General features: G+C 45.3%; 1 protein-coding gene across 2 annotated transcripts; it reads left to right on the top strand.

Moving 5' to 3' along the window:
• Positions 1-484: 484 nt before the first annotated feature.
• LOC146811761 (apoptosis-associated speck-like protein containing a CARD) lies at positions 485-11,356 on the top strand. 2 transcript variants are annotated; one of them, XM_085618753.1, is made up of 3 exons: positions 485-798; positions 9,172-9,242; positions 10,665-11,356. In XM_085618753.1, exons 1-3 carry the CDS (start codon positions 533-535, stop codon positions 10,922-10,924), a joined length of 597 nt encoding a protein of 198 aa, XP_085474879.1. In that variant the 5' UTR covers positions 485-532; the 3' UTR covers positions 10,925-11,356. The 2 variants fall into 2 exon arrangements, with proteins under 2 accessions (XP_085474879.1, XP_085474878.1); XM_085618752.1 differs by having other exon boundaries at positions 489-809; positions 9,174-9,242.
• The last annotated feature ends 10,720 nt before the right edge of the window (positions 11,357-22,076 follow it).

Raw genomic sequence — 22,076 nt, 5'->3', positions numbered from 1 at the left:
TGACAGCACCACCGCTTCAAGGCGTTTTATCAGAGGATCACTAATATCTGTCCTAGAAAGGTGAGGTTGAATGACCAAGAAAAGCTGCCAGCTTTGTACTAGTTTAATGCAGTAAAGCTTGCACTGCTGCTGCCCATGCCGTACCTGTGTGCTGGTGAAGCCAAGTGGAAAAAAATGGCACCCTGAAAAGTTAAACCCATTTTTATTGCCAGTATTTGTTTTTTTTAACTAGAGTGCAGAAGCAAAATCTCCATTAGACTGTATTAAAAAAGAAGAAACATTTTAAGTTATTAAAGGGTTCCATGTGTAATGAAGCTATGCCTCAGGATAACAGTAACAACTATTTCCACTGCATTGGTTTGGTAATTTCTATATGTTTATAATTGACATTACATCATGATTGTTTTCCACTACAGGCATTGTATTTCTTGTCCTGCCCACTCCTCCTGGCCCCTCCCCTGGTCCTCAGAGAGTGATAAGATGCGCTTCCTGGTTCCCTCAGTCGAGGCTGAGCCGTGGCGCGCGCTGAGCCATGGCCAAGACCCTGAGGGATCACCTGGAGTTCGCCCTGGAGAGCCTGGAGGAGGTGGACTTGAAGAAGTTCAAGAGGACTCTGAACGATGCGCAGGTGGAGGCCGGCTATAACCAGATCCCACGGGGGAAGCTGGAGAAGGCGGACCCTATGGACATAGCCGACTTGATCATCAGCTTCTACCGGCAGGAGTACGGGCTGCGCGTCACCCTGGAGGTGCTGGAGAAAATCAACAAGAAGGACGTGGCTGAGACGCTTCGGAGGGCGGCGGGGGCAGGTAGGGCTGGCTTCATCCTCCGGTTAGAGGCTTCTTTTCTGGCGGGAGGGTGGCGGGCTGCTAGGAGAGCCGTTGGCTCAAGGACCAAGCGACCCGGGTCCCAGTCCCAGCTTTCACACTGCGCGGCACGTGCCCTGGCCAAGGACTGGGGCTCCGTGAGACAGCCCGGGCACGCGGCTCCTTCACGAGGCTGAACCCACAGCCGGACACTCAGTCAGTAACTGGACTGGACCCGCGACTGCCGGGTCTCGCCCACGTTTTGCACAAAATGCACAACTTCTTCGACCACTCTCCTAAAATATTACTTATGTCCAATGCATGTCGTGTCCCGAATATAGTCGGGCATTGAAGCTCAACACAGAATTATAAAGGTGCATCTGTGTCCCGGTTTCTGTTCCAGATGCAGCCCCAGTGGTTCTAGGCTCGGCTGTGCACGGAGGGGCTCCCCCCATTCTGCCGCCCTTAGTAGGAAGGCTGAACGGAGGAGGGGTGGGGGCGTTGCCACAAACACGTCTGCAGTTTGCTTTCGTTTTCTATTTCCTTTCACTCAACGATTTCCTGGAAGAAGTTAGGCGGGAGAGGGGACTCCTCTCTTCCCTAAATAGATAAGTTCAAACATGTTCGGGGGAGAGTCGTCACAAGAGCCGGTCTCTAAGTCTCTGTCTGACCTGCGACTATCGCTTACAGCAGCGCGACCTGACTCGTGACTTGACCAATTGTCAAAGTTACAGGCGCGCATCTGATGTGTGACTGACTCTGTCCCAGCCATGCCAGCTTTAAAGAGCACGGGCATGATATTTAACCAGACGCGCAGCGTTTGACTCACAGAATCACGAACGGGTCAGCAGGACTTCAGAGACCAGAGGCAGTGGAGGGCAGCGTCACCACCAGCAGCCCCTCCCCCTAACCGGCGGCGGACTTCAAAGACACCTCGCGCCTCCCGCTTCGCGGGACGCGCAGCGTTTGACTCACAGAATCACGAACGGGTCAGCAGGACTTCAGAGACCAGAGGCAGTGGAGGGCAGCGTCACCACCAGCAGCCCCTCCCCCTAACCGGCGGCGGACTTCAAAGACACCTCGCGCCTCCCGCTTCGCGGGACGCGCAGCGGGACACGCCGGGCTAAGCCCGGGCAAAGGGCGGGCCGTCTACGGCCGTCCAAGGCCGACAGAGGCCGGGCTGGGCCACACCTCCTGTCGAGGACACCAGAGCTGCAACACCAGTCTGAGAGATAAGCGATTTGTACACTATTTGTTTAGCTCGGAATACAGGGGGTTGTTTTTTCATTCAGTCATCTATCGATATTTAGTGATATTCACTGACATTTCACTTGTAACTGATTTTCAGCTTTGGCCTACTTCTGTACCTAGGCACTAGTTATCCACCAAACCGTTATGGCTACAAATTCTATAAAATCAAGGCCATCCCTGGTGGGGGGTTCAGTTAGGGGGACCCTGGACCATTTTATAACTAGAGCCGCTAATGTTCTAGAAAATGAGATTGCCATTACGGAACGCCGTCTATCAATGGACCCGATCTATCAGAAGCGTTCGTCCCTGGGCCGTATTCAACAGGTCCGTTCCCCCCCATCAAGGACTATTGATCTTGATTCTAGGGACGACGCTGGTCCTTCTTCGCAACATCATGACTCAGTAGAGATAGCGCCTGCTTCAAAGGAAATCAGCCCACGTGTCTTATCTTCGCAATTATTAACTGTTAGCTCCCCTGAGGATTCAGTTCCAACCTACAACACTAAGGCACTCAAGAGCAAAGCTGTTAAAAATAGACCTTCTACATCTAAGTTATCAGTAAAAAAAAACTCCATCGTACCTACTAAAAAACGGAGAAAAGAGTCCCATTCTGATTTGCTCAAATCTATGCCCCACTCTAAGCTGACTACCACACAAAGTAGACCCCCAATGCCTTCAACGGACCCTCCTACATCTCCTTTTTCAATTTTGCTGACTGACATTGAACAGTTGGTAAAATCCCTGTTGCTTCCCTTAGTGGAACGAGTTAAGAACATTGCGACTCAATTAACATCCTTGGAAGCATCGCACGCGTCACTTGTCGCACAAAACAATGACCTTTATTCCCACTTTTGTAAAAATACCACTGTGGCCACCGTGCCCCCACCCTTTATTCAATCTACTACTCAGCCTAATACATTAAACCACATAGAGGACATAGTTGTACCTATCCCCGCACCTGAGAAACAATCCCTCGCCACAAGGGCCCCTAGAGTCGACCAACTCTCTACTCCTGTAGTGCCCTTAGGCAATAACATCAACCGGCAGCTTGCCCCGAATTGTAAATTGGATAAAGGCTCCCATATTGACCTGCCCCCTGAAGCGGCCCCCTATGTAGTGACCCTTACGGGTGTCCCAGTACTTGCTCCAGGTCAAACCGAGAGATTCCATGAACTTAAAAACAAAGTTGTATATTGGTTGACACAAAACAGACCACTTCCCCCTGAAATTAATGGCGAAATACTCCATGTGAGGAGATTGAAATGGGTCGGCACTAGACCTAAGGACATTCAGGGTGATATCATTATAATCAATTTTAGGGACCGTAGGGTCTTATCTCATATCGTGGACTGGTACTCACCAAGCAAGGGCATGGGAATTTCAACGGTTGATCTAAGTTATTTCTACCCCCGTTCTTTGCTGCTTAACCCCACATTTTCACACTCTCCACTGAGGTTGCACTCCGAGGCTCATCACTTTTCCCTTCCGACCTCAAATAGATATACCACTCTTTCAGGCTTGGAAGAACAAGATTGACTTTTCAACCCTGTGTCTATGGCTGCCAACCCCCCTACTGCGAGTTTTTTACCAACTACCCTGAAGCCCGACAATTTTACTCCTGAGCTTAATAATACACCGCTTATTGACAATTCTGGGTGGAAGTTAACTACTGATATCGTTCTATACTCCCCAACCTCAGAGTCACCGTCTCTGACTGATCGCCGGATAATTAATCCTTCTTTCAATCATACAGCCCATAGTAACATCTCAACCTCTATAATTCCTTTGCAATCCACAGAAATCAATGAGACTCCGTTAGAATCTATGTTTAGAAGTACTGGCACCATTGAACCATCGCAGGGTGATACGGTTTTGTCTTGGAACGTGGCAGGTCTCCTCGACAAATTGATTAACCCAGCTTGGATTCAAATTGTTTCCTGTTATAGCATTATTTGCTTACAGGAAACCTGGACTACCACTGAGCTCCATCTCGCAGGGTACCAGACCTTCCATACCCCAGCTTCGCCCAGTCCCCATGGCAGAAGTAAAGGGGGACTTTCAACTTATATCTCTGTGAATTGCCGCCTAAAACCAGTTTTTATCACAGGGACCTTACACTATCAGCTTATTACTTTATCTGGTGGCTCTATCAAAAATACCATTCTGGTCAATTTTTATAATAATATTCTAAGCTCTCAATTAGATCTGGTGCTCAATGGCTTAAAAACTGACCTAATTAAAATAGAGTCCCAAAATAAATCCGACACCCTAATCATTATGGTGGGCGATTTCAATTGTTCCCTATGCTCTCAGAGTATTAAAGGTATCTGTGGAATGACAGTCGATACGAACGACCCTTCCACTCACTTTCGTCACTCTAAATTAGGTGATCTCTTAAATGATATAACATCTCACTTTAATTTATCTTTCATTAACGATCTATGTCTCCCACCTAAGTGCTTCATACCTACTTACAACGGGAGAGGCTGTCATACCACTATTGATTACACCCTTATATCTGTTAGGTACTCAGGAATGATTCTTAATTGGGAGACCCTTGACACTGCCATTAGCGACCACTACCCTATAGGGCTAACTTTAAAGTTAACCCCGCTCGCTAATGACACGGTCAGGCCAAATCCTCTTTATTCTCCTCCCTTGTACACAGGATCCACTATGGGCCTCTTTCTTAAATGGGACAAAGTGGTCCCTCTGACTTTTCTTAACTCTCTGGTTAACAACGTGTATGACCATATTCAAATTTGCTTATCATTAAACGAAAACCCACAGACAATAACTAATTCCTTTTCTAAAATTCTGTTTGAAATAAAAACTCTCCTTGCACGAGCCCCAAGGAAATCTCAATTATCCACCCATGGCTGGTTTGACAGAAATTGCTCCAAAGCCTTGCGACTTTTGAAAGCAGCTCTGAAATGTAATCCTAGGAACCGCTTGGAGGTCCAGCAAGCTAGACACAACTATCGTAGCATCCGTCAGGCTAGACAAAACCAGCTGAAATTGGAGGCCTGGTCAGCGCTTGTGGAAGCTTCCGTGAAGAAGGATAACACCGCCTTCTGGAGGGCAGTCAATGCCCCCTTTTTTCGACTTTGCCACTCCCCGATACTGGATTCAGCCATAACCCCTGAAACTTGGGTCAAACACTTCAGTACCCTATATAACCCTCAGGATTCCGATAACCAACCGCGTGAGTGCCAAAGTGACTTTAGTTTGCCTTCTGATCAAACTACTTTTTTTCCATTAAATATTTCTTTTCAACATTCTGAAGTACTGATTGCCTTAAAAGCCAGCCCATCTGGGAAAGCCCCTGGCCCGGACTGTGTCCCAATAGACGTCTTTAAAGCACATCCTGACCTGTGGGCTCCATTGCTCACTAATGTTTTAAACTCGTTGAACAATATTGGCTTTATTCCCACTTGGCCTGAGGCAGTTGTCGTCCCAATTTTTAAAAAAGGTGCAAGGGATAATCCTGCTAATTATCGCCCAATTTCACTTTTAGATTCCCTTATGAAGGTAGCTGGGCGAATTATTTTAAACAGAATACAGGATTGGTTAAGTGAACAAGACATCATCTCTAATGCACAATATGGTTTCAGACAAGGCAAGGGTACAATTGAACAGGGCCTGAATTTAACTCTTATAATAGCAAAATATACCCAGGCCAAAAAAGGTAACCTTTTTATAACCTTTGTAGACCTTAGCTCTGCATTTGATTGCGTTGACCATAAGCAATTATGGGATTCTCTGGCTGAGATTGGTTTAGACCCCCCCATTCTTTCATTTATCAAAGAGCTGTACAGGGATGCCTCGGCCCGCGTGAGATACGGTAATAATGGGGAATGTTCTGACAGGTTCTTTATCAGGCGAGGAGTTAGACAGGGCTGTATTTTAGCCCCTTTACTTTTTACTCTTTATATCAACTCTGTTACCCATCATCTGAATAGAACTTATCATGATTATCCTACAATAAATGGTAAACCTGTTCCCATCCTCCTCTACGCGGACGATGCCGCTATTATGTCCCAGACACCTATTGGCCTACAAAGGGCTGTCAATGCATTTACTGATTTTATGTCAAGAAAAGGATTGAATGTCAACACCTCTAAAACTTATACCATGTCTTGCGGCCTAGGGATTGGAAAAAAATCATGCACTATCTTTCTGAAAGGCAACAAATTGGATAACATTGATAGTTTTCCTTACCTGGGCATTACTTTTAACAAGAGGGGCACCTGGCGAGCAGCAGCTCAAGCAAGAGGCTTAGCACTGTCTAAAGCCATAGGGGCCTTGACCAATTTCTCTAAAAAACTGGGGGGTCGCCCAATAAGTCCTTTACTGCAGATCTACCAGGTGAAGTGTATACCAACCGGCACCTATGGATCCGGGATCTGGGGGATTGAACCCGTCGACCAAATTCAACGTCTGGAGAACGCCTTTTTACGCTATCTCCTGGCCGTCCCTCCAGGCACCTCTACTCACATGGTGCACACTGAACTGGGCCTTAAGTACATCATGGACACGATTAGATCCTCGCCCCTCTTGTTATGGCACAAAGTCTGGACCAACGAAGAGACACCTTTTAACAGGGAAATCATTAAAGATTGTCTAAAATTGAAAAATGCTAAGAACATTAAATGGTTGAACTATGTCAAGAATTTGTCTAGTTACATAGGGCATTCTGAATTTTTTACTGACCCTTCAACCTTAGCCAATATACCAAAACCAACGTTAAAGCATCTTGTTTTAACTTACTGGAGCTCCAAACGATGGTCTCTAGAAATTCAGAAGAGCTCTGTTGCTGATTATCAAAAATCAACCACCTTGAGTGGTATACAGCACTATCTACTCTTAGAACCATCTCCGTATATGCGCATGCTCCTGTCTCGTCTTCGTACTAATACCTTTTTTAGACTCTTAACTTTTCCTATTTTAAACTGCTGGTCCAGCGACTTACCAAAGTGCCCTTGCGATGACCTTTCAACCCAATCCAACATTCACAGCATTTTATTCTGCAGATTTTACCAACACCCAAGAGCTATCTTTCTGAAACCACTGCTTAAATCTTGGGGAATAAGGTCATGTAAGGCGGCTTACCAAAAATTGATATCCTTGGAATCATCTTCAACCTTAGCAGCTGTTTCATCTTATCTGAAAATGTCACTGAGGTTGCGGCTATCAATGCAGGTTTAAGATGACATATGCCTTGATGTCCTGATCCTGTATTCGTATTTTTTTTATTAATTTTATCATATTCATGATTTAAATGAATTTTACTGTTTTAAATGATTTTATATATACTCAAGTGTATGTACTTTTATGATATTGAAACTATATATCGAATAAAGTTTACTTATCTATCTATCTATCTATCTAACCAGTAGCGTAACAAGGATCCCATGGTCCCTGGTGCAGGCAAGGAAAATGGTCCGTTCCACTGTTGTGGAGCTAGTAAAATACAGCAATAATCAGGGCTCACAGGCCCCCTCAGGGATGTGGGCTCCGGTGCACTGCACCTGCTGCACCAATGCCGATGTATTAAATTAACCCTGCCCTTTCCAAGGCCTGCTAGACTTATGCAGGCATACACCTGATACGAGATTGTCTTTACCTCGTTCCTGCTCTGATTCTAGACTAAAATCTGAAACATTTCAAACGCTTAATTGGTCCCACCGGTCCAAGGCTCTGGCCTAGTACCTTGCTGACTTTGGCACCCAGCCAAGTGATATGTAAACAAACGTGGCCAGTGCCGGCAGTGCGCTTCCCGTCACGAAGGACACAGACAAGCAATCCTTTTTTTTCAGTACTGAAATTTAACGGCGACTGACATGTCCAGTTTTTCTGGACTTTTAGAGAAACGTGACTGGCACGTGACCGACTTCTGCTACACACGGGGCCTCTCAGCATTGTTCAGTTCACCTTGAGGGCGGTCTTGCTTCAGGGGAGTCACATTCCGTGTCCATCCATCAAAAAAACACACACCACCCAAACGCCCCTTCTCTGTGTAGCGCATGTGCCTCCAGCTCATAGAACTATACTAAACTATATGGGGGAGGGGTCACACCTCAAGGCCTGCCTTCAGCAACAGTCCCAAGTCCATGTTGACTTCCTTGTTCAAGTATCAAGTTCACAGCTGAAGTTATCTTTCCCCCTCACAATCCAACTCATGAGACCTGGAGCGGTTGGAAAGGTTGGTTGTTAAAGAACAGCTGTCAACTGCCCCCACGTCCTGAGGGTGAGTTTCAGCCAGAACCCATTTTGTAGTCACCGCCTGCTGGGACTTGTAGTGTCACTTTTTCTTTTAGAAAATCTGGCTTACAAGTGACAACATACTTGTTGGTGTTGGCTGAAAAGCCAGGACTGGCTGAAATCCACCCTCAAGGACTGGGATCAGTTTACAGCTTTTTGACCGTGTGGGATAGGGACATCATCGGGCTGCAATACGAATATGTGACGTTAGTCCGCATTGCGTTTACAACGCGTGCCATTGCAGCGCGGTTATTACAACAACTGCGTTGTTACATCACATACCTTTACAACGCAATTCGATACAATGACTTGCTGTTGGGGGCGCTGGATATTGGAATAGTATAATTTACTATTCCAACTAAAGTCTGTGCAACAGTAGGGAAGGTGCTGAATTTTAAATCCAACACCTTCTGCCCCCTAATGCAAGTCTTTGTTCCGACTTGCGTTGTAAAGGTATGCGATGAAACAACACAGTCATAACGACCACATTGTAATGGCATACGCTGTCTCGCATGCGTGGTACCGCTGTTTACCCTGAAAGAATATGTGCCGTTAGTCCGCATGCGTTTACAATGCATGCCATTACAACGCGGTCGTTACAACACTGTTTACCCTGATGTACAGATGGGCCAAGCGTAAGCCCCGCAATCACTGTGACCTCTGAACGTGACATATCTCTAGCTCATCTGCCACAGTGATGTCCCACTACATTATATATTTGTGGTGAATCCCCTTCAGTGTGAAGCAGGAGAGGGAGGGAGGGAGCCGTCGCGTGGCTGGCAAGTCAGGCCTTTGTTCAAAGGGATCAATTAACAACATATGTTCTAACTACTAAAATCTTTCTCCACACAGATGGCCCTGGAGGGAGCACAGCGCCGCCCCAGAACCCCAGCACGGGGGGTGCAGGAGCCACACCTTCAGGTGAGCTTCAAGCTTCAGAGGAGCACCAGGGAGGGTGAAGAAAGGCGCCTTAAGCAGCACGCATGGGGGTCACTACTGGACCATGTGGGACATTTTAGCCATCCCTATAAGTGAACCATGTGACAATCTGGAGGCCTCTGGCCCTGTAGTTCTGGAGAAGATGCCCACAGACTCCATGACACCTCCTTAGAGATGCCTTCCTCTTCCAGGGTGGGTAGAGGAGGAAGTTGTTCCCTTGTACCCTTAAAGAGAGGGACCAGTTCATCCCTTGCCTGTTTCTGTGCATAGGTGAGCAGCAGGATGTTTAGATTCTAGTCCTGTGTTCTACAGCAGCTTTAGCGTGTTTGTATTCGAAGGGCTGCTGGCGTCTTAACAGTGTCCATTGGGATGTCAATGGTGTCTGTGTGGATGACTATTGAGGGCTCAGGGCTGGGAGCAGAGGGAATCCTAAAAGGGGATCTGAGGGAAGGGGGTTCTCAGTGCCAGAGTAGCTGATTTTCAGAAAGAGTGAAATCCATTAAATTGCTTGAGTAATGATCCCTTTACTATAGTCTGTCTCTTCCCTCAAAGGATACTCCTGCTGGACCCACAATATAGAACACTCACAAGTCTACTCCAGTGAGGAGGTATCTGTGGGTTTGGATTCCCATCATGAGAGCTAGAAGGCACTTTGGAGTGAGCTGCAGAGCTCGACCGAAAGGGTCCTCAGCTCAGCGCCCAGTGTTTACCTGTGGTAGCACATCAGGCTTCCCCAGTAGAGTGTTCACAGAGCAAACACTCTCGGACTATGAGCCACTATCCAGTCCAGTAGCGCTCTCAGCGGAAAGGAGGTCAGCAGGACATATTCCGCTTTGGTGTTGCCAAGTCCCAGAAATTCCATAAAGCAAAGATGCCCAAAAAAATCCTGCCCCTCATATAATGTGTTATTTAGCATTGTTAATGAAAATTATTCATTCCTAACACATTTATTCATCTGGTGGTTAGTTCCCAAGTACTTCTCAGGCTTACGATGATTTGACATGCTACACTTAAATCCTTTGATATATCAGCCAACACAGAGTAATGAGGAAACTGACTGATTGGGTTTAGTTTCCGGCTACTGATAAAAAGACACAAGTTTGAAAAAAAAGTGGCTTGAGCTGGCGCTCGCGTTGCAGAACCATAGGTCTTGCACCAATCTTTTAGGGGACTGGGATCCTATGTGTACCATAACTTTCAATCTTTGATAGAAAAACTTGATGCTGTTCAGGGGTGGTTTGGAAATCACCACCCCCCCCCCCCCCAAATAGTGGGAAGGGGGCTTAGGTTAGGAGAACATATAGTATATGCACATGTCGCTTGACCTGATGCAGGACATCTCTAAGAAAAAAAAAATGCTGACAGACTGAAACATAACAATACCTTTCTTGTCTTCCTTCGCAGATAAGCACTTCGTGGACAAGCACCGAGAGGCAATTATCCAACGGTGCACTCTGGTGGATCCCATCCTCGACCGATTGATTAGTCGAGAGTTTCTGACACAAGAGCAGTATGACTTAGTGCGAGCGGGGACTACGACTCAGGACAGGATGCGGGTGCTGTACAGATGCATAAACGAAGGTGGTGAAGCTAGCAAAGAAGCCTTCTACCAAGCACTGAAAGAGCAGAATGGCCCCCTCATCAGAGACCTGGGGGGGCAGTAAAGGGGGTTTATGTAAAAGGCAAAACCAGAGAGCTTTGGTGAAAAAGTGTCAACACAGGTTGTTTCAGGTCTATCTCAGGGCCTTTATCTGGAAGGAGATAAAGAAATTCGTCCAGCAACGTTGCCTTTGGTGCTAGAATAAGCCAGACTGTTGTCTGATTTATGTGCGAGTTTCCCAATAGCAAGAAGTGTATAGCTCCTCAAAGTTGTTTTTATAATTTTCAGTTTTTTGTAACAGTCCCAGTTCCTTTGGATTTATGGCAGTGTCTTGGGGGGGGGGGGGGGGGGGGCAGGAAGGAGAGGATGTTTTTCTATGTGTTAAATATGTTTTTATATTTTAAACTAGGATTTTTACCATTACTATCATCACCTCCCTTGCATTGCATATTTTACACAAAAATAAAGCCAAAATAAAAACATTTTTACAAACCGATGCTCCTTTCTGTCTTAAAATGTTTTCCTATACAATACTGTGGTTGAGTCTTTTTAGCCCTAGTCTTGCCCACTTTCTTTTTTAATTTTTGTATGATTTTTCTTTCTGCCTGTAAATTCGGGTGGAGCTAGAAAATGAGCAAGTAATTTACAAAATTCTTCTCCACTGATTTGGATTGTTCCTACTTACTTCATAACTATATTTTTGTTGCCATTTTAAAAAAATTATTTAAAATACTTAACAAATAAACACTTTTGAAATTATTATATAAAAAGTATGGGGTATCGATACAAGAAATGGCACACTGCTGTTTTGCCGCAGGGGAGCATCAACAATTTTACCGCTGCAGTCCGACAGTTCCTAATGCCATGTTAGCGCCATGTTTTGGCATTGGAAAAACTGACACTGATGTGTGCACCGAGTCGCAAAAAAACTGCACGCTAACATAGAAAAAGTTACGTTCGGGCAATTAGCGGCCTGAAAACCAGACGCTAGCCATCCTAACATCACTTTTGTACACCTAGCGGGAAAAAATATATAAGAACGCAGCTAAGCAAAAAAAAAGTTACACTTATTTGAATGCAGCAATGGAGCGGCCATGAGTGAGCACAGGCCAGGGCAACAACCCCACTACCAGCAACGATGTCCAGCCAGAGTCCCAGGGAAGGAGTAAGGGCAAGTTCAGTGAGGAGGAGTATGAGATCTTGATCACGTAGGTGACGGAGCACCAACACCAGCTCTTCGTCAGTTCCAAAGTGACATTGGGGAGGAAAAAGACCATATGCCAGTCCATAGTGGACAAGGTGAGCAGTGTTGTGGAAGTCAGGACAGTGACAGACTATAAGAAGCGCTGGCACTATTTTAAGTGCAAGAGATAGACGAAACTGGCAACCAATCTCAAGGCAGCATTGCAGAGGGATGTGGTAGTGCAGTGTCCCAGGAGGAGTTGCATCACTTGGAGGAGCAGGTGTCCGCTGTCTTCTGCGAGGAGTCGGTGGTTGGAGTTGTGGGACAGGACAGTGCTGGCTATGACTAACTATACGAGCAACAGGGTAAGTTGCAAGAAGGGGCAATGCAATGTAGGGAACTATGTACTGTCATGCAGTGCAGGCAGCGGTGTCCCAGCGCTCTGCAGCACTGTCTGCAGGCCAAAGGGAAGGATTCTGGCTCATCTATGGTGATACATGACATCAACGGAAGGCCAATGGGCATTCTGATAATATGTTGGCGTAGGGCAGGCAGCAACCCTTCTAGCTGAGCTACCCTACATCAATGGGAAAGGACAGGAATGCACTGTATCTACAAGATACACTGCATTCCTGTCCTTTCTGCCAGTGCTGGCGCACAAACAGCAGCCATCTTGCAAAGCAGGCCCCCTTGCACCATGGTGCAAGGGTACCTCCATTGGTGTCTGCCAGCTGAATGAGCACCCTTAAAGAGGAAAGCACAGGGATGCTTTGAATCTTTGTCATCACAGTGCAACCCACACTCTCCCAATCACACAGCTTGATGCATCAAGTTGGTCTATGGAGCTAGGCTGCATCACATGTCTATGAAATGTGCTCCTCTCTCTAATCTGGACCTATGCTCATTAATCTGGCCTGCAAATCCATAGCATAGAATTGGTTTCTCAGAGGAGAAAGAACACTTCTGAGGGGGGGGCGGTATGTGGGCCATGAGTAGTACCAAAATGTAGGGACAATAAAAAAATTATGCCCATAGTCGCTTTGATTATACATTGTACACAGCTGTCCTGGCATGCTGGCTCAGAAGGCACAGCATCAGCTGCCATGGTAGGGACCACATGAACTCCTCTCATCTACTAAATATGACTGGGGTCGAGGTGAATGCAAGTGATGTACACCAGAGGACTATGGACCATATTTACAGTTAAACGCTGCACCGCGTTGCTGCAGACAAATTAGCTGCACTGTGCTTCATCATTGCAAAAACGCAGTGAGGGGCTGTATTTACAGAGATATGTGCCACCCCTGTGAACACCCCTGTGCTGGTGCAAAAAGGACTGTTGTGTGCCGATGCAGGCACCATTGCACGGTGGTGCAAGGGTGTCAGTGTTGGCGCTTGACTGTTTTTTATAGTGCGACCGCAAGGGGAAACACATGGGGTGCGCCAAATTTCTGTGACTACGGTGCATTCCTGTGTTTTTGAAATGACGCTGAGTGGCACTGCTAAATTTCTTACACCACTGCGTAGTGCCATTTCTAGTTGAATATGCCCCTTGATAAGTACATGGCACCATTCACAGCAATACTGCCATGTGGGTGCTGCTTGACACATAGCACCCTATAACAACCTGCTTATGCCAGTCCATTGGATGTGGGCACACATGATGTAGGTGTTGTAGGCACATGAGAGTCAATGTATGATCAGGGTGCCATCACTTTGTGTCAGTAAGTTGACTGCCAGGACCAAAATCGCAACAGCCAGAGGAGGCATGTACACATACAAGTGCATGAGTCTGATTTAAAAAATGTGTGACACCCTGCAGATAACCAACTCTGATCCTGATGAAATGGGGTAAACATCAGCAATCGTAATCTGACTAGTAAAACAGGGCCCATCCACTCAGAGTAGGCCCACATTGGTAGTGAGAACAACACTGAGATCCAGTCATCTAAAAGGGAAATACAGTGTGATTTGCAATCCATACCCTTGTGTAATAGGTGTCCTAAGCATCAATGAGGAACTGAGGGGCATATCCACAAGGGGATTGCGCCACCTGAACGTCACCTTTCCCTACGTTCTGGTGACGTAATGCCCTGCACCATATTTACAGAGTGATGTTAAGCCACTTTGTGTGACTTAACTCCACTTTGTACATATGGTACCCTTTCATACACTTTTATGTGGCAAAGTGGCTTGCAAAGGGTGTTGCTGTGGGTGGTCCACCGCAATACGCATTTCTTTTTTGCGCTGCCCCATATTTACAAGGATCTGCAAATCTGAGTCAGTGCCAAAAACGTATGTGATGCAAAAGCAGGCGTTAATTTGGCCCAACAAGGAGAACTATTTTAATTTCTTCTCATTGTTGCTTTTTTAAATGTGAGCTGCATTATGCTGCACGCATGGAGCAAAACACATTTACTTATTGTTTTTGAGCAGGGAGGTGCCCTACCTGCCCCCCTGCCAAAAAAAAATCATTAGATAATGGCGATCTGCTATTTTCTTGTGTGCGAAAAAGCAGCAGACATAGAAGTAGCAAATTGCCATTATTGATTGTTTATGTGCTGGAAGAGAAACCTTCCTGCACATAAACATTCATCCCTGCAATGCAGGTTCACTCGCAGTATGGTGCAAGGGTGTCTGTGTTGATGCTAGTTAGAAATTTTCAGCATCAGCATAAGGGGAAACAGGGGTAAACCATAATCTTGTATATACACCACGTCACTGCATTATTGAATGCTGCAGCGTGGCACTACTAAATTTTCTGCCGGACTGCCCAATTTCCTCGTATATATGCCCCCAAAATTAAAATGTATTGCACCTTGATTATTAACTTAATTACTCATGTCAACATCTAAGAGAGGTCAGCAATAGCAATTCTCCTTTGCATTGCAGAGGATGAACCTTCCTCTCCTGGCCAGCAGCCTGTCACGGACTTTCAGCGATGATGGAGGTGATGACACCCTCCATACCATCGACCAGGACACCATCCAAGAACTCCTGGACTCCATCGGGACACCTTCTCCGGACACGGTTAGAGTCAACAGCGTAGCGGGGTCTCCACATCCCCTGCCTATCAACCAACACGTACCATCTGCCTCCCCACCCAGAGCCCTGGACTCCGATGACCCACAGATTACCTTCCAACGCACTGCATTAGGAGTCCAGTGGGAGCTGTAAAGCAGGTGTGGGCAGGAATGGAGACCAATGCGGCCACCCTAGAGGGAGTCCGTGGGTGCATCACTCTCAATAGAGGCTCCTGCTCTCCGCCGCCTCCAGCAATCTCTGGCTGCCGTCACTGGTGCCATGAGTCAGAGGCATGAACAAATGCCCTGCCAAAGTGGCACCAGTAACATGGCCAACCAGCTGGAGGCAATAAGGAGCATCTTGGAGTCCGTGGAGGGGAATCGGGACTCCCACTTTGCTGCCATGACTGCCTACTACCGCAACATTACTTTCTGTGTTGCAAAACCAGCAGATCTTCCTCACCGCTGTGCTGTCTCATGTGTTGGCACAGATAAATGCTGCTGCTGAAACGAGATACACATCTTCCGCCCCTGATGTGTGTGCGCCTCCCTCGGCTGCCACACCTACAACACCACCCTCATGGGAGACACCACACGCATCAGAGGAGGAAGATGTGGATGGCACATCTTTCCAAAGAAAAAATGTCTGGTAGCAGTCATCTATGCCACATATCCAGTTTCCCATTTGCCCTGAGCTTATGAACATGCCATGGAACATCTGCTGCCACTGTCCTGATGTTGCCCTGTTCACCATGGCCAATTGCGGACTGTCAATATGGCCTATCCTCCCTAATGACATTGTTGTCATCCTCCTCACTGAAGCACTTCTCTCCTCCATGTGTCCCATGACATGTTACCCACATGGACGCCTGTTTGGACATCCATTTGCTACAAACATCTTTTGGGGTTGTTGTCCAATGAACTTTACCTGTGAGCCGCTTCAACATTTGCATATGTAAATAAATGCACTTAAAACTACCTGTGTGTTGTCTGTCTGTAGGAGTCAGGACAAGGATGACCATTGGGCATTCTATGAGGCAAATACACCAACTACTTGCCAAAGGAACACGTTTTTGTGGAGTCAGTGACAATGGTAAGCAGTGAGAGTGTAACTTATTTGGTGAACACTATTTGTGTGTTGACTAGCAAGTGCTTACTCAAGGTTGCAAGCATGAAGAACAACTGGTGTCATGCAGTCAATTTTAATGGTGAATCAAGTCACCCCACAAGTGCCAGGTACACCCACAGTTACGAGCAAGCATACAACATTGGGCTGACAAGTAAACACTGCAAGTGTGAGTGGGTATGGGGTACCAATGAGTATGTGAGTCCAAAAACCTTCTAATTGGCCAAATGCTTTGGATCTCAACATCTCCACAAGGCATGTTGCATGATGTTGCCACACAAAGGTATTGTATGTGAACACTTGATTTGCACTATCCACAATTTCCATCATAATAGTCATGTCCATTGCTCAACAATTTCTGATAATTAATGATGTAAAGTCATGGCCAACCAGACAGATCCCTGTCCTTAGGGACATGTTGCCAAACAGTGCTAGCAATGACATATGCATGTACATAGTATTACCTGAGCACATATGCCAACTTGCGCACAGTAATACATGACGTAGACCTGTATGGAGCAAACAATTATATTTAATGTCATATTTATAAAACTACCTACACTAACTAACTATTCTAACCTAACCTACAATATCTTATCCTACCTACTATCTAAAACTACCTTAACTTAACCTACCTTACTCTACACCTTTAGCATGACAAGATAAACATCAACTCCCCACCCCCCTTAAGACACATCTTCAAACAACGACAACATAAACTACTCCTAAACATCAACTACCTACACATAGAATCCTAAACTATTTTGTTTCTTTTTTTAATTATTTTCTTTTTATTGTCTTATGTACATATGAAAGACATTGACCCCTCCCACCCCAAATAAAACAAAAAGTATCTTTAACCACAAAAAATCTAACCCACCCCTACAAAACCCCTAAAAGCACAAACCCTACACTATCACTATGACCACACTAACCTAAACTAAGCTACAACAAACATTTGCAATGCAATCGGTCTCGCTTTTGGGACCTTATAAGTATTCAGCCATGCAGCACAGGCTGGCACCGCTGTGGAAAAGGCAATCACATGGGATGTGTCAGTCACTTGTTAGGCCACACACTTACATTGTGCAGTAATACATCTAAATTATACATTGTACTTACCCCAGACTAACGTCTGCAGTTACAATGTGCTGTGCGGTGAATCTGACAATGGAATCTTGGGGGAGGGGCCACGGGGGGTGTGGTGGCTGCCGGGGTGTGGCTGGTAGTGTTTTCGCCAGCAGGGCTGCTGATACGTGCAGTATCTCTCGGCTGCCAGATGTAAGTGGTGTCTACTGGTGCTTCTGTGCCAACAATTCAAAATACAGAGAGAAAACAACCCCTGTGACAAGATAACCCCTCAAAAACCACAGAAAAAGAACAGTAAATTATTATCTGCTTTTGTTTTATTTATAAAAATATATATATTTGTAGATCAATTTCTTTTTTATGAATAAATCATTTTTTTGTAAATAAATATTCATACATCACTAGCTATAATTCGAACTAGGGTAGACGAAGCAATACAATCAACGAAAAACATACAAAAGGTGACAATGGTACAATATAAAGAATGATTACATACAAATATCAATAATACAATACAAAAACCATATAAACATACATTTGCGCCAATAAATACACAATTGCGCCGACGCGCGTTTCGGAGTCTTCCTTCCTCAGGGCGGTATTGGTATTACAAGGGCGGAGAAACTTAATATAATGTACTACAATAAACCAACAAAATAAGGAAAGCAACTAACATAAATTGGCTTTATGCCTCGTCAAGAAAAGTTTTGTAACTTGATAGGGAAACTCTCATTCCAATAAAGCCAGAAGTGGATAAAATGAAGGAATCTTCCCAGAATTTAGAATGCAGCCAGGGATGGGAGTACCAGATCTAGTTCCTTAGTCAGTAATGAGTCTGGTAGAAAATGTACGTTGGATAGGTCCTAATGACAGTGGGGGCATAAACTTCCAGGGTCAGGATTCATGCGGAGAATGCCACAACACTCGCACTGTAACTTAATTCTTTATATTGTACCATTGTCACCTTTTGTATGTTTTTCGTTGATTGTATTGCTTCGTCTACCCTAGTTCGAATTATAGCTAGTGATGTATGAATATTTATTTACAAAAAAATGATTTATTAAAAAAAAAGAAATTGATCTACAAATATATATATTTTTATAAATAAAACAAAAGCAGATAATAATTTACTGTTCTTTTTCTGTGGTTTTTGAGGGGTTATCTTGTCACCGGGGTTGTTTTCTCTCTGTATTTTGAATTGTATATTCCCTGCTACTTTACCCCACAAATTATGAGTACAGGGACCCTCTGATGTTCCTACTGCTTCTGTGCCAACAGCCATTGGATGTAGGCAGTGTTTGTTGGCTTTGGTACCTAGGCATTCTAGTGAAGGTGGTGTCTGTCGATTTTTGCGTGTCATACCGGTGGAAGGAATGTTCAAAGTGCACGTGTCCATACAAAATATACTAAAAGTACAGATGGTATTTATAAAACACGCATGTGCCTTGAGGTCTACACTGGAAGGAATTTATGTAAACTTGGAAGATGGGTGCATATTAGCAACAAAACCAGAACAACTTTACTATATACGAAGTGGCTGCGTTGTCACTGCTACAGCAACCCCGGACTGCTCTTTCTGCGCAAGGTGTACTGGACAGAACTGCATTGTTAAAAATACTGCACATGTTTAAAAAATAACATAAAAACAAATCCAGTGAGTTTGGAATTTAAAGTAAACCCGCCTCAGATGGGACGACTGCAGCCATGCTGGGAGCCCCAGGCTGCGGCATACCTGCACCAGAGACACCGGGGCCACGGTGTGCATGTTGAGTGTTGATGCCTGGGGGTGGAGTATGCATTACCCTAATAGTTTTCACAATTATTATACACCCAATCGATGTTGGTTTGTGTAGAGTTAAGGATATTATTACAACGCACAATAGTGACACTTTGTAATTGCTGTTTTTAATTGCTTCCAGATTTTGAGACTGAGGCGGACCCAACTCACTTAAAACCTTGCATGTTAGTAGTAGGGTTACTAGGTTTTGAATACTTTTAGTGTAAGCACAGTCAAGAGTTTGAAAACCTTTTCCAGGGAGTATGTGCAGAGAAAATGAGTGGCTACTTTAAGTAAGAGTTCATCATGGGATGTACTGGTCATTCTTATAATGGATTTTGGGAAATATTTAATACTTTTAACGATCTCACAGATTGCTTCTTTAGAATTTACTTATTAGTTTTATAGAGCTTTCTTGTGATTAGGAGCTACTTCGTAGCACTAGTGGGTTGAAAGAAGTTCGCCTGTGTTGTCCCTTTCCTGACAAATGGAGATTGTAAGATTCAGTACTTTCTAAAGCTAGTTCTCGGTAAGCCTGGACTGTCTGTCAGGGCGCCTGGTGTGGTTCAGTCGACTGTTGCCCTAAATCTATCATTAGCCAAGAAAACGTCATGGAGTGAGTCATACTACCTGTGATAAAGACCAGTGCATTTTGGCATCAATAGTACATCGGAGGCGAATTTCCTTTAGTAGAAAGGGATCAGACCGGGGCTTTAAGTGGGCCGGGTCCTGCCGGTGCTCAGCACAGGCAGTTTTTAAAAGCAGGTGCCGAGACGCGTCCCTATCGGGCTCTCCATTTTTACCCTCAGGGTGAAAAACAACCCTTAACTTTGCAATAGTACAAGCCGTCACTGCCTTTGATGGAAGTTCAGAGACATGTTTATCAGTTGTATGTAGCGCAAACTTGGTGCGCTTCACATGAGCACCAGTTACCGAGAGGCAAGGAAGATGCCTACTTTTTAAAGAACAAAAGCCTTTCCACATGCCTGATTCATGACTTTGTCAGCATTTTGCCCCCATTTTAAATATGCAAATAATGGGTGTATGTCGCATTTTCCACTGAAAATGCATCTTTTGATTACCTTGTAATGCTGCTGCAGTTCGACGATTCTACACAAATCAAAAATCTGGCAGACATTTAGCATGTTTGGCATTCTCTTGGCATCTCGAGCTACTTGCCTGATCCGTAAAAGAGAAGAAAGGGCAAAGTAAAGGCCGGGGGGAGGCTAGTGGTTTGATAAAAACGTAGACAGTGTTTGATGGTTCTGCGTTAAAGTTAAGATACCAGCGGAAAGAAGAACTTTATTTGATTAAAAGTATAATCATAAAAGCAAAACCTACATACCATGCATATACAAAACTGAGAGATTAAAATGACCAAAATGTAATAGGATACCAGTGGTCGGCTTGATAACTCTTTGTGAAGCTGGAGGCTGGCTGCAGAGCTTGGGCAAAGAAGAGCCCCTCTGCCCAACTTTTCGTTACATTCCCATAGGCAATCGCTGTTGGCAGAAGAGTGGTTTGAACGCTGGGAATGGCTGTAGGTCTGGCCCTGTAGTCCACACCCAAGGAATATAACCGACAGCCATGCACCGTGGGGGTTTGCTGCATGGTGGGTTGATTGCATGGCTTGGCCTAAGGCAAGCTTCACCTGTTCTGTGTTTGGAAGAAGCTTGCTGGGCAGCTGCCTGCATTGTGCCTGTGGTGCCTCCGAGGCATATTTGCACTACTACTATTGAGGCTCTACTTCAGTGCTTAATTTGAGCCACTGGGGGCTCACCAGCATTTATTTTTTAGCACCACACAGCAAGAAGTTGAAAAAACACAAATGGAGGAGGAAGAGAAAGCCCGAAACAAGGCACAAAGGGTGAAAGCAGGAATGAAAACGAACCTATGAGGGTAAAACTAAGTAGTAGGGAGTGTCTGGTTATTGAAGAAAGGCATGAGGTGATATCAAGTCTACATGGCCTTGGTATGCAGCCCTCCAGAGATTAGTCGACGCCACCTGTGGGCTTCTGAGAAATACTTTGGGCACACGCGCTTATTATTTTACAAATTAAGCACTGCTCCTACCGGCTCTTAGTGTGTGGCAGTTCTGTACTGCAGCCAATCCTGTTGTCCTTGTACTAGACGTTTTCTTAACTGCAGAGCGATTAAAGCTTCCACTGCTTCTGGCCCCGATGAACCTGTTGTGCCGGTCACGGACGTGTGCGCTCCTGTACACCTGTGCGCGGGAAGATAGTGCAGCTGCAGGCTGTGCTGTACAAGCCTGTTGTGTACGAGTGTGTTACTCAGCTGTGTTACACTGCCTTCCAGGACGATGCTTGGTTTGTTGTGTGCACGTATGATAGAAGCTTGCACTGCTGCTGTGCGACACTGCAAGAATCTGCGCTGTGTGTGTGTGTCTGGGGGGAGGGGGGGGGGTGTCTCTATATCTTTCTTGTACTGCTGGTGCCAGTGCTGTGATTGCTGCCCCCCAAGCCGTAATATTTAGAGTGGCAAAAGAGCCACACTCCTTTTCCAAAAAACTCGCTCTGAGTCCTCATCTCCTGTAAAATCGTTAGCCAAGGTTTAATTGGCCAACAAGCAGCGCCCCCCCCCCCTTTAAGGGCGTGGCTTAAAACACATAAGCTAAAACTCTGTGCTTAGCATAGTGTGCCGCCCGACTTGTATTTTGCTGTTTCTGCCATTGCATCCAGATATATAATACAAGAAGTAACATTATGCCTACAGCAAGTCAGGACTATTGGCTTTGTCAATGGTGAGTTGCATAAGATAAATCAGCAGAAACTATGACTTGTATATAATATTGAAAAAGCTCCCACTTAAAGCCCTGGTGACACCACAACAATGTTGCTGCTCTTTAGTTTCAAAAAGAGAAGGGAAATCCAGAGAGAAAACAACTCTCTTTAAAAGATTTCCCTTCCCCTACAACTCTCACGTGGCATGACGTAATGCTTTAACTTCTCCACTAGTGAGAAGTGAGCAGCACACATCATGTGCCTGCTGCTACTGCAG

Source organism: Triturus cristatus, chromosome 7, assembly GCF_964204655.1.
Source record: "Triturus cristatus chromosome 7, aTriCri1.1, whole genome shotgun sequence".
NCBI lineage: Eukaryota > Metazoa > Chordata > Amphibia > Caudata > Salamandridae > Triturus > Triturus cristatus.
The sequence above is the reverse complement of the archived record's forward strand: the minus strand, read 5'-3'. Positions and strand labels throughout refer to the sequence as shown.

Bases quoted from the DNA above. Each gene is read 5' to 3' on its own strand.
- LOC146811761 (XM_085618752.1), top strand. From the start codon at position 533: ATGGCCAAGACCCTGAGGGATCACCTGGAGTTCGCCCTGGAGAGCCTG. The intron at 810-9,173 runs GTAGGGCTGGCT...TTCTCCACACAG, and splicing joins TCGGAGGGCGGCGGGGGCAG to ATGGCCCTGGAGGGAGCACA. The intron at 9,243-10,664 runs GTGAGCTTCAAG...CTTCCTTCGCAG, and splicing joins TGCAGGAGCCACACCTTCAG to ATAAGCACTTCGTGGACAAG.